This window comes from Callithrix jacchus, chromosome 7 (genome assembly GCF_049354715.1).
Source record: "Callithrix jacchus isolate 240 chromosome 7, calJac240_pri, whole genome shotgun sequence".
Lineage (NCBI taxonomy): Eukaryota > Metazoa > Chordata > Mammalia > Primates > Cebidae > Callithrix > Callithrix jacchus.
The window spans coordinates 113,693,897-113,711,087 of NC_133508.1; the positions used below are offsets into that span (position 1 = coordinate 113,693,897).

General features: G+C 37.9%; 1 protein-coding gene across 5 annotated transcripts in view; it reads left to right on the top strand.

Annotated features, from left to right (window-relative positions):
• Positions 1 to 17,191, top strand: part of ST6GALNAC3 (ST6 N-acetylgalactosaminide alpha-2,6-sialyltransferase 3) — a 580,668-nt gene that overhangs the window by 404,112 nt on the left and 159,365 nt on the right. Inside the window, exon 4 of one of the 5 annotated variants that reach the window (XM_054236433.2) lies at positions 13,266 to 15,669. The exons of 3 other annotated variants lie outside the window; for them this stretch is intronic. In XM_054236433.2, coding sequence (XP_054092408.1) covers positions 13,266 to 13,272 — 7 coding nt within the window. In that variant the 3' untranslated portion in view covers positions 13,273 to 15,669. Of the gene's footprint in view, positions 1 to 1,660; positions 3,043 to 13,265; positions 15,670 to 17,191 lie in introns of those variants that run through there. One more of the 5 variants, XM_035251922.3, reaches the window with a different exon arrangement.

A 17,191-nucleotide genomic window follows, 5' to 3' on the forward strand; every position in this document is an offset into this window, starting at 1 on the left:
TCTAACAATATTGGTTTGGTTTCCTTTGATGGGAGTTTACAGGGCCGTAGTCAGGACCATGGGCTCTTTGGGGGCATATGAGCCCGCCCCCTCCTTTGGTCCAGTGACCCTTCCATTAGACTGAGCAGAGCTCCTCCACTGTCATCTGGATCCTTGTGCTTAGGCTCACCCTGTGCTGTAGTTAACTGAGGACATTTTTCTCTCCAATGTCCCGCTTCTCTGCAGTACACACACTGATCACATTGCAGGTGCGGGCAGGCAGACTGTGGGGCTTTCCAGGAACCCCCCTTTTCCCACACTCTTGGGGATGCCCCTTTAATAGCAGCAGCTATCAAGTTGGCATTTTGTCAAGCCTGATGCTGGTTTTCTCTATGATTTTTTTCTACAGCTCACCGCTTCTTGGTTCACAAACACCTGGTTAGCTATCTCCAGTAACTGTGAGGTATTCATGCCCGCAAATCCTGCCTGTTTCTGCAATTTTCATCTAATGTTCTGCACACTGACTGACTAATGTTATATTTATCATGTGTTGGTTTTCAGGGCTTTCAGGATCAAAAGGAGGATACATGCAAAACGCTTCACCCAGTCTCTCATTTGTGTTAGAAAGATACATAAGCAGCTGGTGGCAGTCAGCAGGAGTGAGGTTATGAGTCTGAATAATCATTTGCAGTAGGCCAATGAGAGCCTGTGGCTTCTCGGTATCAAAAACTCTTCTGCCGCCGGATCTGCCAGAACGTTGAGGTCTATGTCTCTGCCACTTAATCTGCCCCATCCAGGTGCCAGAACTTGGGAGTCTGCGTCTCTTGGTGGCGGGGGATTTTTTTCTAGCGGTCTGTCCGTTGGCCCCTAAAACAGTCACTGCCTGTCCACTTAACCACTTTGGAGGGTTCAGAACTAACTGCAACAACGAGTCTGTGTACAGAAATTGACCAAGGTGTTCTAGCTCACCTCATATAACCTCATGCCTTACTTTGGAGACAAGAGACCTGTCGAGGGTCCCCTCTTGGGGCCAACCTACCCCAAATGCTGGCCAATCTACCTGACATAAAGTTCTTAATTTCTCTGGGGTCATAGCTATTCTGTAATTTCCACTAAAGCCCTTCTTAAAACTTTTCAGCATGGTCTCTAAAGGAGTGTGTTGCTATGAGCATGACCCATGCCTATGCACCAAAGAAACAATTCCCACAGTTAAGAGAGTGTTACTCCACCCACAGCAGTTCCCACCCAGTGAGAGGCAGTACACATTCTCCAATTTACATTCACTTCAATCCTTTTACAACGCCTAGATAGCAAAGGCTTCTCCACTTAGCCTTATGTGGCCATCTCTAATTCCAACTAGCCCTACAAATTGCTCGAAGTATGAGGCCCCTTCCAGATGGGCCTGATACTCCCACCTTTCATGGCTGATGAGTCCAGTTGGACCTTTACACACACACACACACACACATACACACACACACACACACTCTCACTCTCCACCCTCCACCCTAATCAAAACCATAAGCAAAAGCTTCCAAGGTTAGTTACAAAAGGAGAGAGCGAGCGAGAGCCAAGTTCAAAAGTGCCAAATCTGGCACACGTGGGTGATCAGGCCACACTTCCACCTAAAGGAGGTGGGCACGTTTCCTGGGACCAATCCTACTGTATTTCTGTTGTCCAGATGTTCCAAGTACCCGTTCCTTCTTGGTGTTCAGCCACTGGGTGGATCCACACTGCGGGGGCTTTCCTGCTCCAGTCTGAGGAGGCTTTCCACCAGGTAAATACCTGCCCGGGAGCACTCTCAGGAACTGCATCACTCCAGTGGGCGGAGCCCCTGCAGGGATGCTCTGAAGGGTTAGGCAAAGCACCTGAGAGGATTTTCTGGCCGCCTGCCAATCGAAACTTTCTTCCCAGTCAGGGAACCCATGAAGCAGGAGCGGCCACAAGAAACAGACCTCTCAAACACTGAAGTGGGAAGGAAGAAGTGTTTATTATTACTATTGCAGCCAGGAGCCAGGCAGCAATCTGTCTAAATGACCCAGCTCCACTAACAAAGAGAAGCTCTGCCTTTTTATGGGCTTACACTCTAGATATTACACGTGAAAGGATCTTAGGTTTATAGCCTTAGAAATCACATGTGAAAGGGTCTTGGGTTTACAGTTTTAGGAATTACATGTGAAAGGGTTCTGGTCTCTGGATGGAGGAGTCGGGTGGGGGTTTGATCATGTTTAAGTAAAAACAGTGTCTTCTGGAGAGATTTCCCCCATCCCATGCCTGCTATTTACAGGAAGGTGATTTAGGAGTTGCCAGCCAGCCAGCCTTTTCTTCTATTGAAATGCAGTGTGGAGGTCAAGGGGGAGGTAATCCTAGATGCCTGGGTCTCCTTCCTAACCATAAGTCCATTAAATGCTTTTTTCTCTGTAAATTACCCAATGTCAGGTATGTCTTTATTAGCCATGTGAAAACAAACTAATACAGATGGCTTTTACTACATTAAGTTATGTTCCTTCTATGCTAATTTTGCTTAGTGTTTTAATTATAAAGGATGGTGAATTTTGTCAAATGCTTTTTCTGCATCTGTGGAGATGATCATGTGATTTTTGTTTGTAATTCTGTTTTTGTGGTATATTACATTTATTAACTTGTGAATGTTAAACCATCCCTACATCCTTGGTATGAAACCTACTTGATCGTAGTAGATTATCTTTTCAATATGCTGTTGCTTTCAGTTAGCCAGTATTTTTATTATGGATATTTGCACCTATGTTCGTCAGAGATATTGGTCTGTGGTTTTCTTGTTTTGTTATGTCATTTCCTGGTTTTGGTATTAGGGTAATACTGGCTTCATAGAATTAGGAAGGATTCTCTCTTTCTCTATCTTGTGGAATAGCATCAGTAGGATTGGTACCAAATTTTCTTTGAAAGACTGATAGAATTCAGCTGTGAATCCATCTGGTCCTGGACTTTATTTTGTTGACAATTGTTTGATTACCATTTTAATCTGGAGCTTGTTATTCATTTGTTCAGAGTTTCTATTTCTTCCTGGTTTAATCTAGGAGAGTTTTATCTTTCCAGGAATTTATCCATCTACTTTTGGTTTTATAGTTTATGCACATAAGTGTTCATAGTAGCCTTAAATTATCTTTTGTATTTCCATGATGTCAGTTGTGATATCTTCTATTCCGTTTCTAATTGAGTTTATTTGGATTTTCTCTCTTCTTTTCTTGGTTAATCTTCCTAATGATCTGTCAATTTTATTTATCCTTTCAAAAAACCAGCTTTTGGTTTTATTTATCTTTTGCATTTTTTTGTTTTAATTTCCTTTAGTTCTGTTCTGACCTTGGTTGTTTCCTTTCCTCTGCTGGGTTTGGGTTTGGTTTGTTCTTGTTTCTTTAGCTCCTTGAGGTGTGACCTTAAATTGTCTGTTTGTGCTCTCTCAGGCTTTTTGATGTAGCCATTTAGGGCTATGAACTTCCTTATTGGCACCACCTTTGCTGTATCCCAGAGGTTTTGATAGGTTTTGGCACTATTATCATTCAGTTCAAATAATTTTTAAATTTCCATCTTGATTTCATTGTTGATCCAAAGATCATTAGGGAGCAGATTACTTAATTCTGTGTGTTTACATGGTTCTGAGAGTTCCTTTTGGAGTTGATTTCCAGTTTTATTCCACTGTGGTCTGAGAGAGTGCTTGATCTAACTTCAATTTTCTTAAATTTATTGAGATTTGTTTTGTAGCCTATCATATGGTCTATCTTGGGGAATGTTCCATGTACTGATAAATAGAATGTATATTCTGTAGTTCTTGGGTAGAATGTTCCGTAAATCTCTGTTAAGTCCATTTGTCTTAGGGTGCAGTTTACCTCATTGTTTCTTTGTTGACTTTCCATTTTGATAACCTGTCTGGTGCTGTCAGTGGAGTATGAGGTCCCCCACTATTATTGTGTTGCTCTCTATCTCATTTCTTAGGTCTAGAAGTAATTGTGTTATAAATTTAGGAACTCCAGTGTTAGGTGCATATATAGTTAGGATTGTGATATTTTTCTGTTGGACAAGTCGTTTTATCATTATATAATGCCTATCTTTGTATTTTTTAACTGCTGTTGCTTTAAAGTTTGTTTTGTCTGATACAAAAGTAGCTATTCCTGCTTGTTTTTGATGTTCCTTTGCATGGAATATCTTTTCCCACCCCTTTACCTTAAGTTAATGTGGGTCCTTATGTGTCAGGTGAGTCTCTTGAAGACAGTAGATACTTGATTGGTGAATTTTTATCCATTCTGCCATTCTTTATCTTTTAAGTGGAACATTTAGACCATTTACATTCAATGTTAGCATTGAGATGTGAGGTACTGTTCTATTCATCCTATTTATTATCTGAATATCTGGTGTTTTTTTAATTGTGTTTTTGTTTTATAGGTCATGTGAGATTTGTGCTTTAAGGAGGTTCTATTTTGGTGTGTTTTGAGGTTTTGGTTCAAGATTTAGCACTCCTTTTAGCAGTTCTTATAATGCTGGCTTGGTACTGGCAAATTCTCTCAGCATTTGTTCATCTAAAAAAGACTATCTTTCCTTCATTTGTGAAGCTTAGTTTCACAGGATGCAAAATTCTTGGCTAATAGTTGTTTTATTTAAGGAGGCTGAAAATAGAGCCCCAATCCATTCTAGCCTGGAAGGTTTCTATTGAGAAAACTGTTGTTAATCTGATAGGCTTTCCTTTATAGGTGGTTACCTGGTGCCTTCGCCTCACAGCTCTTAAGATTCTTTCCTTCATCTTGACTTTAGATAACCTAATGGCTATGTGCCTCGGCAATGATCTTTTTGTCATAAATTTCTCAGGTGTTCTTTTAAATTGGTCTTTTTAAATGAATTGTGCTAGGCTTCAGTGAGCAGTTTGAATATATATATTTTTTTTACTTGATAATTTTCTCCTATGTATTTTTTTTCAGTTTTCTTTCTGGAATTACTGTCAGTTTTGTATTAAGCAGGAATTCGTTCTCTTGATTTCTTTATTTTTACAAACATTCATCTCTTTTTTTTATTTTGCTTTTAGGGAGATTTACTTAAATATATCTTCCAATTACTTGACTTTTTAATACTCATCTGCTAATTTTTTATTTTCAACTCTCTTTTTGCATTTTCTTGTTGTTTCTTTTTCATGACCTGTTTTTATTTTGTGGCTACAATACCTTTTTTATTTATATCTATCATTATTTTCCATTTTCTGCATATATTATGCATGCATATTATTTTTTGCCATTTCCTTGTTTTCTGCTTTTCTTACTATTTGACATTCATTTTAGAAGTTCCTCTCCATTTATGACCATCTTCTGCTGCTCATTTATATTTAAGAATAAAGCAAAAAACAAAGGCAGATTTTAAAATGTATTTGAGTGGAAGGTTTTATGTTCACTGTAGCTTGGTCTTGCTGAGGCAGCTCTTTTGGAGGATACCTAATTTAGTATATGTAGGTTTTTCTCAAGAGAGACATTGAATTTTTTCAGAAAATACCTCATTCTCCTTCTTGGGAGCATAACCCTAGCTTCTATGAGGCTGAGAATCTCTCCATTCTGTGTATGGATATGGGGCTTTCAGCTGCAAGTCGAATACCAATTCTCCATTTTGTCCACTGCTCTTTTTATTTCAATTGCTGTGGAAAAAGTCTTTTGACTGATCTCTGGGAGAGGACTACGGTTACATGACTATTCTCTGGGTATTGACTTTCAACTAGTACTCCATTCCTCTTTTAACCCAGCATTTTATTTTGTTTTTTAAGATAGGCTGGACTCTTTGACAGACTTACTATCCCTAAAAATGAAAAGTTCTTGAATTTTCAGAGCCTCCTTACCCTTATCTGTAGACTATCCACCTTAGGAATGGAAAGAATTATTTGTGTAAAAATACTTTCTAACTGGGTGTGATGGCTCACACCTATAATCTCAGCAGTTTGGGAGGCTGAGGCAAGCAGATCACTTGAGGTCAGGAGTTCGAGGCCAGCCTGGCCTACATGGTGTGCCCTGACCCTATCAAAAATACAAAAGTTAGCCAACTCCTGTAGTCTCAGCTACTCCAGAGACTGAGAAAGGAGAATCGCATGAACCCAGGAGGCTGAGGTTGCAGTGAGTTGAGATCATGCCATTGCATTCCAGCCTGGGCAACAGAGTGAGACTCTGTCCCAAAAAGAAAGAAAAAAAACTTTGTTAACTAACTGTAAAGCACAATACAATTCTGCTATATTACTGTGACTTCTTTCTGTGGCATTAGATGAGATACTCATATATGCCAGCTATAGTGCAGATGTATATGGTCTGTTGTAGTTAACAATGTGCTCTTACATGTTCTTAAAGGCAGGGGAGAATGAAATTGCCCCTTCAGAATCTGGAGGCCAATAAGAAATTTCTTTTAAGTTTTATATAATCTTAAAAGTTCACATGGATCTTGCATCTTGGTCCATATTTTATCTGTTTTAATGTAAAAATAATGTTCTTCAGTCTTTTATCATGAAGCCAAACTGACAATTTAGAAAGAGATATGTATTTCTTTTGGGATTTATGTGCCTCCCTGTATATAGGTAAATATCCTTAGCAGTTTATATACCCCTGTTTAAGTTTTATAGAAATAATCTCTAGGCAATTCGTTTCGATAAATTTGGTTCCTTCCAATCCCTTGTTTTTACACTTTGATTCAGGATGAGCTGACAAATTAAATGGCATTCTTAAACAATAAGGCATCACTGCCTAGTAAACAGAAAATATGGAGATAGGATAGAATTGACTATGGACTCTCGAGGGAGTAGCTTATTACAAATATGTAAACCTACTTGCACCCTGTTGTTATACAGAACAATAAAAATTGCCAGGGGAGTGAATAAGAAAATTAGCAGAGTCTTCATATTGCAGAGGAGAACAATAGGGACACTGGGAGTAGAAAATGTATGTTATGCTTTAAATAAATAGAGATTATGAAACATGAACTCTGTTGAATACACAAAGTTATTTTATTCTCTCTGCATCCCCAACAAGAAATTGTATTCCAGCCGGGTGTGGTGGCTCACGCCTGTAATCCCAGCACTTTGGGAGGCTGAGGCAGGTTGATCACAAGGTCAAGATATCGAGACTATCCTGGTCAACATGGCGAAACCCCGTCTCTACTAAAAATGCAAAAAATTAGCTGGGCATGGTGGCGCGTGCCTGTAATCCCAGCTACTCAGGAGGCCGAGGCAGGAGAATTGCCTGAACCCAGGAGGCAGAGGAACGGTGAGCCGAGATCGTGCCATTGCACTCCAGTCTGGGTAACAAGAGCGAAACTCCATCTCAAAAAGAAAAGAAATTATTTTCCATTTTAATTACTTTAAATTTGAAAAACTGGTTACTTCTATGTCATATTTTAACATTGGTGATGCTATGGGGTGATGTCTTCATATGCCCCCTTCTTTAATCTCCCTAAAACATATACTCCTAGCCCTTCCTCCAAAATATCCAATCTAAGTGAAAAACCATGCTCATTCTTAGTAAGCACAATTTTGAACCCAACCTCTAGACCCCTTTTAAATGTGTTTCTACCCCTAAACATTTTTCTCAATTCTATATAGAACTTCTGGAGCTGCCATGTTGTATGTGTGTGCATGTGTTAAAATACACATAGTGTTTACCATTTAAACCATTTATAAGTGTACCACTCAGTGGCATTTTGTACATGTACAATGTTGTATAACCATCAACATTACCCAGTTTCAGAACATTTTCATCTCCCAGAAGGAAGTACAGTGCCCATTAGGCAGTTATTTCCCATTATCCCTTCCCTCCAGGCCCTGGCAACCCCTCACTAATCTGCTTTCTGCTTCTATACATTTGCCTATTCTGGATATTTTACATCAATGGAAATAAACAATAAGTGGACTTTGGGTCTAGATTCTTTCACTTAGCATGCATGATTTTTCAAAGTTCTTTCATGTTTTAGCAGATATCAGTACTTCATTTTTATGGCTGAATAATATTCCATTTTATGGATATAACTCATTTTGTTTATTCAATCATCAGTTGATAGACATTTGATTGATTTCTATCTTTTGGCTACTGTGAGTAGTGTTGCTATGCATATTCTTATACAAGTTTTTACATGAATACCCATTTTTCAGTTCTTTTGGGTATACCTAGGAGTAGAATTGATGGATCATATAGTAAGTCTATGTTTAATCTATTGAAGAACTGTCAAATTGTTTTCTACAGTGATTATATCATTTTAAATTCCTATTAACAATGTATGAGGGTTCAAATTTCTTCACATTCTTGCCAATCCTATTATTTTTCATTTTGTAAAATAGCTGTACTAATTAGTGAGTGGTGGAATCTCATTGTGGTTTTGGTTTTCGTTTTCCTAATTACTAATGGCATTGAGCATTTTTTCATGTGCTTGTTGACCATTTATATCTCTTTAGAGACATATCAAGTCTTTTGCCCATTTGTAAATTGGGTCATTTGTCTTTGTGCCATGGTGCTTCAAGAATAAAACTATAGACAAAATAAAAGCTACTGGTTGACCATTTAATTAGAAATCACACAACTTGGGAAAGTATCAAGGATGAATTTTGCTAAATTCTTTGTCCACTGTTTACTAAGGGGGTCTCTCTCCTTTCTTTTCCTTTGATCATTGGTTGTCTGGCTTTACCTGACAAGAAACAAGCTACCCTTTGATTCTGGATAATGAGTAGACACTTCAGAATCCAGTCACACTGTTGCATCCAAAAAGTTTATCCCTGCGGGCTTCCAGGAGTCAGCATTGCCATCAAAGTCAATTGCTGAATGACTCTGACTTTATTATTCTTTATTTGCGTTAACAATTGCTCTAAGCAGTAACGTGATTATAACCCAAACCAGCAGCCTGTTATCTATCATTTATTTGATTTAATACACAGAAATGGATGTCTTTTAAAGAGGATTTTTTTTCTTCACATTCTCTTCCAAAATCATTATCCATGGATACATTTCGCCTTATAACATGGATGGATTCCTTTGTAAATCCAGTGACTATGTGGGAGACTTAGAATTTTGGATTTTATTAACTATTTAGGTAAATGGGCAAAGAGAAGATTGGTGGCAGATTTTATAATGGTTGGTTTAGGCTTCTGCAGGCCTTGAATAAAGTGAGTAGGAGTAATGTCTGTGGTCATTTCATTTGAATGACCACTTTATTGAAGTAAATTCATAGCTCAAAAAGATTCAACTCAGAAAAGCCTGAGGCAGAAATGGAATCCTGGGAGTCCAGATTGGTCATTGTCTTATTTAATCTGATTTCACTTTATTCTCCTCACTGTGAAATCATTCTTTATGATACTCTGTATCTACTGGTAGTTCATATCCTTCACAGAATCCTTTAACTATGCAAAACACATAGTGATCAGTTATCATTTGAATCTTAGTACAACTTTAATAAGCTGTGTTTCATATTTAAGTAGTTTCTCCCCTGATGGTTGCCTGTGGCAGATTTTGGAGTTTGATAGCTCTTCACTCCCTGTTTTATACATGTCTAAGTAATTGTACCCTGTGCCCTTAAGCCTCAAAAGCATCAAATTATTTAAAAACACACAATTAAACACTTCAGATGACAGTGTTAAAACTTCAGAAAAAGACACTCACTTTGGAAGAATGGTGCGTGGCACTGGAGCTTTTATGTCAGTTCCTTCTTCTCCAGAGACTTCGGGCTGAAGTTTCTGTCTCAATATGGTTGTTGTCTGCCATGCTTGTTACAAGCTCAAAATGACCCAGCCTCAAAAATTCTATTAATGTGGATACCATTTTGCAAGGGAATTCTTGTCATCAGCTTTGAGGGAGGGGAAACAGAATGACATACCTGATGTTGGCAGTAACTGTTGTACTTGCAGTGACCATGTGTTATGTTCCTGATGGTGTGCTAGGCTCCTTAGGACATCATTTTACTTAATCCTATTGAAACCCCACCAGGTGATTGTTATGACCCTTTCATTTTACAGGTAGAAACACTGAGACTTAAGAGGTTGTTTTGATTAGTGAAATGGTAAAAGCCAGAATGAGGATCCAGACCTAGGTGAACCGACCACAGCTCTGAAAAAGCAAGCTGGGCAGGGTCTTGATGGTGCCTAGCATGTCTTCAGCATGGTCTCCTCTGGGCAGTGCATCTGACTTTCCTAGTCAGACTCAACACAGAGCAGGAGTTCATAGGCATGTACAGGATGGCCTCCTGTTTCCTTGGCATCCTGTACATGCCTCTTCTGTAGCTGTTGTCATCGATGTGGCAACTCCTTTCAAATGTGCCTCCATCCTCCCAGACTGTAAACTTCTTGAGAGCAATGATGCTCTGTTGTTTGCCTCTATATCTTCAAGACTCAATACAGAGCAGGAGTTAAAAGTTTGTGGAATGAATAACTGAATGAATGGTTTAAAAAAACATGTACATAGTGAATTCATAGATTGTTTCCTGCTCTCTCAACCCTTAATATAAAATGGGCCCAGTCATTTTCATAAGTTCCTGGATAAATCATTCCATTGTTTTTCTTTTTACTTTGTTCAGTCCCCATAATTTCTCTTTTAGCCTGCTTGTGCATTCTTATTTTTAGAGTTGGCACTTATCTATGAGCTAAGTCACATACAGCCTTTTAAAAGTAGAGAATACTACTCATTAGTAGGTCTTGAAATTAATTTTGAGGGTGACAGGCAGCTTTTTTTTTTTTAGAGGAAGAGACAAGAAAAGAATACAACTTCTCAGCACGCATGGCACATGGAAAGACACAGTATTTGTCTCAGATGGATAGACAAATAGAGGATATATATGTATCACTAGCACTGATTAAATATACATGAAGGTGTTAAAGAGGGCACATGCTACATTGGGATGCTCATTTAGGGGAGTGTATTTCAAGATGTGTGACCACTATCCACATTTTAAAAATTTTACATTGTGACCCATTACATATCTGCATGTGTACTAGATTGCACTCTGAAGTATATTCCTTATTGTTTGAAAAACACTGTCCCAAATGACATCCCATTGTGTGACTTGTCAAACATCCCTTGCCCTGCTAAAGCAGTTCCTAAAGTCTTATATTTTGTAAAAGCTATTATAAAACTATCACCAAAGTTTAGAAAATTTAATCCCAGTGCAATTATTTTAATGATGTCAAAGTATAAATGCTGCAGAGAATTTAACAGGAAAAACACAGAGAAAGTTCTAAAAATTTTAATAGTGGAAGCTTAACTTTGAAGTTTGCAGAATTATTTTATTTTGTACTGGTCTTTAAATTTGCTTCTCCAAATGTTCACCTAAAAGCCCTACTGCTTTAGGTAAATTGTGGGGGCTCCATTTATATCAGTCAGTGGCATTCATGTAGGATTTCAACTTTAACTTGCTGTGAAGGAGCCAGACTTTGCTGTGGAATGCATTCATGTGCAGAGCCGCCTTGCACAGCTCATTGGAGATAAGACAGTTTTGACTTCACATGCCAAACTTTTGTCACTTTGTCTATTTTCATTTTTCTCTATGACTCTGCAGAGCCAAGCTTTTGATCGGTTGAGCAGCAAATTGAAAATCCTCTTCTTAAAAAATCTAATACTAAAGTGAATACCAAGCAATACTGCCTTTCCTAAAATGAGTATTTGAGTGCTTACTCTGAGCTAGGCAACTGTTGCACCCTGGGGTTATAAAAAATGAATGAGATTCACTTTCTGCTTTGAAGAGTCTTCTGGTCAAGGAGCTTTCCCACCAAAGGGTTTGGATTCATCTTGCTTGGGTGTATGGGTAAGACTGAAGATCCTCCATTTGCCCTCCCAAGCCCATTCTGGGCCTTTCTCCACCTTGTTCTTTGCCCTGAGAGGCTGGCCAGTATGGGCTGCAGTGGAGGGCTCCCTTGCTATCTGGCATCTGGTTAGGTTTAACCAGTGGGAACACTAGCAGGAACCAGAGGGAAGGAGAAAAGGGACGTTGGCATTATGTGTTCTCCCAGCTCCCTCCTTGCAAGGCCACCCAGGTTGGCTCTGTCTCTCTACCAAAAGTCACAGCTCCTTTCAGGTGTCCTCTCCACACTGTTGTTTCTATTTCTATGTTCTAGTGACTGCTCCCTCCCCCAGCTTGTCCTTCTTTCCCCCAAAGGGTACTACGCCATCCCTCATGGTTTTGCGACACCCTGCCCATACCCTCCTAAATCATCCCTTTTGCACAGACTTAGTACCTTGCCAGACACGACTTCACTCTGAACTTTTTCCTTTAGGTCTTTTCAGTGCTTCTGACTTATGCCTTAGCTAATTTTCTGCCATACACCTTTGAAATGATTTCAAAAGACTTATGTATTTGTACATATGTTTCCAGGAAGCCATCTTACTAATCAATATGGAAAGTTATTTAAAATCACAACCTCTGGTTCCTGTAAATTATGTGTCAGCTCTATCAAATTGATACTTGGAAAGCTCAATAACTATTTATCGTTGTGGGTGATGGTGATCATGGCCTCTCAATAGGTCAGAGCCTTCATTGTTTATTTCCTAGTTCACTAGGCTTTGTTAGAGGCCGGAGGTAGATATTTTGGGAGGAACAGTCTTGCAGAAGCGTAGGAGAACTTACCACTTGGCTGACAAGTTGACCACCAGCCCCCACTCTGTGAGACCTATTTTAAGTGTTGCCATCTATTCTTAGAAGAAACCGAAAAAGGATGAGATAACCGTTTAAGCCCCTGGCAGCAGCAATATCAGAGTAAGTGGTCATTGATTCATTGCCTCTGTTTATCAGGTATTCTACTTGACAAGCATCCCACTAGAATCTTTAAATTATCATCTTATTTAATAATCACAATTACTCTATGAGGTCATTCTTAATTCTGTTTTATAGACAGAGAAGCTGGGAGTAAAAGAATGTAGGTAACCTCCTGGGGAAGCACAGCTGGTTATTTCCAGAACTGATTTGAACCCAATTTCATTCAACTCAGAAGTGTTCCTCCCACTATTTCACCTCCCAAAATCTCTTTCTTTTTGCCTTCCACTTTGCCAAAAGTCGTGTTTGGCATCAGGTTTGAGGTTATTAAAACTTCAAACTTCCTTTTTTTCAAAATCAAGTATTCTACAAATAGAATTCATCTTCTTTTCTTCCAGTGGAAATGGAGTAGAGGGCATAGAATTTGAGGGGAAAGGAGGAAGAATAAATGAATGGCCTTTTAGCAAATGGCCTGAGGAACCCCCAAGTGACTAACAATCAAAAATAGAATTTTCTGCATTTTAGATACTGAGTTATTTGCCATATGGCCCAATTAACCTTTCTTCTGATTCCAGATTTTGAACTTGTGTCCTTGGAAAACTAAAGTCTTACCCATCACTTGGCTGAGTCACTTTTGTGCAGTTTTCGAAGAACCCTGCTTGCACTTTATTCTCTTGGAAACAAGCATTTTCACACTAGGCTAAGGACTGGGACTGAAAGAAAAGAGAAAGCTAAGATGTCCATCTGAAAACTGTCAGTGTCATCTCAGTGGAAAGTTACAATGTTTTACTTCTCTGAAAAAGCTAAGGAAAGCAATCTGGCCAGTTATAAATTTAATTTATGAAAATAATATCACAGTTCTAAATCATCCAACACCAAAGCTGTTAATTCTTCATTCTAGTTCCTTGGGGAGCAGTTTGCTGTATTTGAGAAGGTAGAACTACAGTTGTCTTACTTTATCATTTAAATGTCATATTAGCCAAATGCTGAACACAGCTGAAGGGTTGCAGACTGACTGGGAAAGAATGGAATAGTATTTTTCACTTACTTTAAAAATTGTAATTGGTAGACAGATTTTCCTGTTGGTGAGGGCTGATTTTTTTTCACTTATTATTTCTCTCTCCTTTTATCTTCACCACAATGTTGCATTTTCTTGGTTTTGTGTGAGGCATTAAAAAAGGATAAATCATGACGTTCTGGGTCTATGGTCTTTTTTAACCTCTGGGATTATTTTCTTTAACAGAATTGTTGAAAAGTTGGCTGTTACCTGACAGAAAATAAAACAACCAATTTTTCATCACAAGTTAAATAAACATTGAAAAATCAGCATTCTACAAGGACCATTAGCTTATGTATCACTGTAAAATGTTTTATGACTCTTGGTGTAAAGGATGCTCATATAAAAATAAATTGTGTCATAACAAACATTTCTCCCTGTCATAGTTTATAATAGCCTTAATCTCAAATAAATCTAGGTTGAACATTGCAGTCTCCAGTAAAACTGACCTTCAGTTTCAAATAGTTGGGTTAAATCATTGTGATGATGACATAGTCTCAGATATAAGGAGATACGAACTTGAATCAGCTCCCCAGATAATCTTTTATTTAGAAGAGGAGAGATGTCTCAATGAACTGAAATTGCTCTTGAGTGACCCATTTTATTTATATATCTCCTTATTCTGGCTACCAGTTCACACACGTGCCACTGAGAATCCTGCACATAGCTCCCTAGGGTTCCTGGAGAGCAATCCGTGGAAATACATAGATTAAAAACCATGAGCAATGACCATTTTACATCTGTCAAATTAGAAAACACTTTTAAAGTGCAATACTGCTGGTACAATGTTGGCGAAGTGACTGGACTCCTGTGCTACTGGTAGCAATGTAATTGCTTGGGAAAGCATTTTGGCAATACATAAAGTGTTAATATACCTTCGTACTACAATTACACTTCTGAGAATTTTGTGTAAGGAATCATTTAGAGGAATTAAAAAAGCTAAGATGTTCACTGCAGAATTTTTTATGCTAGTGAGTTAGAAACAACCTATACGCTCAACAATGGAGACTGTCAGTCAATTTTAGAAGTCTGTTATGAGTTATACACATGAAGTCTAATTGGTAACATTTAAAATTTTGTGGTGTAGTGCTGAGTAGGAAGTACTAATTATAAGCATATAAAATTATTGCATATAGATAAGCAAACTTTGCTGAAATTATTCAGATATAGCTTTTAAATTTTATTTTAACTTTATAATTTTTGTATTTAACAATAATTAAGATCTAAAAACTACTTGACTGTGAAGATTAATATTAATGGAAAACATTTTTATAAGGACTTTGCTTAAGATATTTTAGTTGTTCAAGTACAAACCTTTGAGACCAAAAAGTGTCAAGGATTTGGAGAATCAGCATTGATATGATTGAATTTACGAAAAAGGAAGAAACCAAATAAATGAACAAAAGAAAGAGACATTCTTCCAGAAAAATGAAACCTCTCATTTTTGTTCTTTTGAAGATTTTTAATGTTGGTACTTGGAGTAAGATCTCATCAGATAATTTAGAGGGAAGTCATTCATTTAACATGATGAAGCAGTGTAGCTTGTGGCCATGAACCATGAAATGTCCTGATAGGAGTGGGGTAAATAGGCTTTTTGGAAGGGGCTCTATCCCAAAGAACCATAGGACAGAAGAAAACGTGAATATAGGCGATCTATCCCTGCTAGGCTTGAATGAGTTTCATAAACATCACATAGGGAAAAAGAAAAACCTTTGGAAATAACCTAAATGCCCAACAACTGGGGATTGGTTAAATAAAGCATGCTATAGTCAGCTGAGGAATTATTAAGTAGGCATTGAAAATAAAGTAGAAAAATATTGATCTGATTAAATATCTATAGTAAAGTTATGTGGAAAAGGGATATAGAATTAGGCATACAATATTATAATTTTTACACATTCATAGAAAAAAAGGAATAAAAAGTTGTAAACTTATCAATAGTGGTTAACTAGATGTTGGAATAACAGACAATTAATTCTCTATTCCTGTCCCTAGTCTTCATTTTTTCTCCTGTACTGTGCATTGCTAAAATAATTAGGAGAAATTTTTTCTAATATTTTTCTTAAACTGTATGGGTACCCAAATATGTAATAAATGAACTATTGCCTGAAATAATTATTAAAAGTGGCAACATATAAATTGCAATAAAATGAAATACAATTTTGATTGTATCATTGGAATAAAAGTCTATAGCAGTGATCAGGTAAGGACATTTTCTTGTAATGTAACTCCACCAGTGTGTAGCTTGCATGTAAGTGCCAAATATTGGTATTTATGTTTATGAAAGTTCTTCCTTGCTCTCTCTCTCTTTTTTTTTTTTTTTTTTTTGAGATGGAGTCTTGCACTGTCACCTAGACTGGAGTGCAGTGGCACTATCTCAACTCTCTGCAACCGTCACTTTCAAGCAATTCTCCTGCCTCAGCCTCCCAAGTAGCTGGGCTTACAGGCTCCCACCACCATGCCCGGCTTATTTTTCTATTTTTAGTAGAGTCGGGGTTTCACTATGTTGGCCAGGCTGGTCTCAAACTCCTGACCTCATGATCCGCCCACCTTGGCTTCCCAAAGTGCTGGGATTACAGGTGTGAGCCACCATGCCTGGCCTTTCTCTTATATTTTCATTTTTTCAAAAACTTTTTTTTTTGCTAAAATTAGGGTGTCATATACACCAGAATCAATCAACTCTTCCTTCCCTCCCTCTTTCTGCTTCCGTTCTTCCTTCCTTTCTTTCTTCCATCTCCCTACCTTTCAATCCTGTAAAGATAGGTAAGTGAGTGGGGGTGGATTTAGCTTATTGTTTGCCCATATGTAAAATGTTTTGAGTTCATAAAATCCTGAAAAAATTAAAGTAGCATACAGAAAACAGAAAATACTCTCACTTAGGTACTGATTAGCAACTAGACACAAACATTTCCTCTAAATGCTTCAGTGCTTGTGATTTAAGTAGCTACTTTGGACATATTGAAGAGTCTGTTGTTAGCTTTCTGCATTCAAATGATAAGAAACAAAGAATTCTTTAGGCTTGACCTTTATAAATAGAAAATCCTGAAAATGAGAATGCTGTAATTTTTCTTTGTGAAGCTCAAACATATATGAAAGGAGACTGGCCCCAAATCTGTCATCTTCTCATCAGTAAATATGGCAGCCTTAAAGTTAATGAAATAATGCAAATGTTCAAGGCAGCTTTCACTCACTCCTCTCAATGCGCTGATAAGTGGAGGATTTTATTTAGGGGTTTGTTCTTGTTCTTACATATTTTTTACCAAAAGATTTTGCAGTACTTAAGGATCTAGACTCTTGTTATCTCAATTGAGGCTAAGGGACTATGGGATTCCCTGTCCAGAGTATGATGGGCCAGTGTAATCATTATACGGGATTTCAAATCAGTATAATTTCACAACAGCAAAAACTATGGAAATTTCTCCCTAATTTTTTTATTGGTTTGAG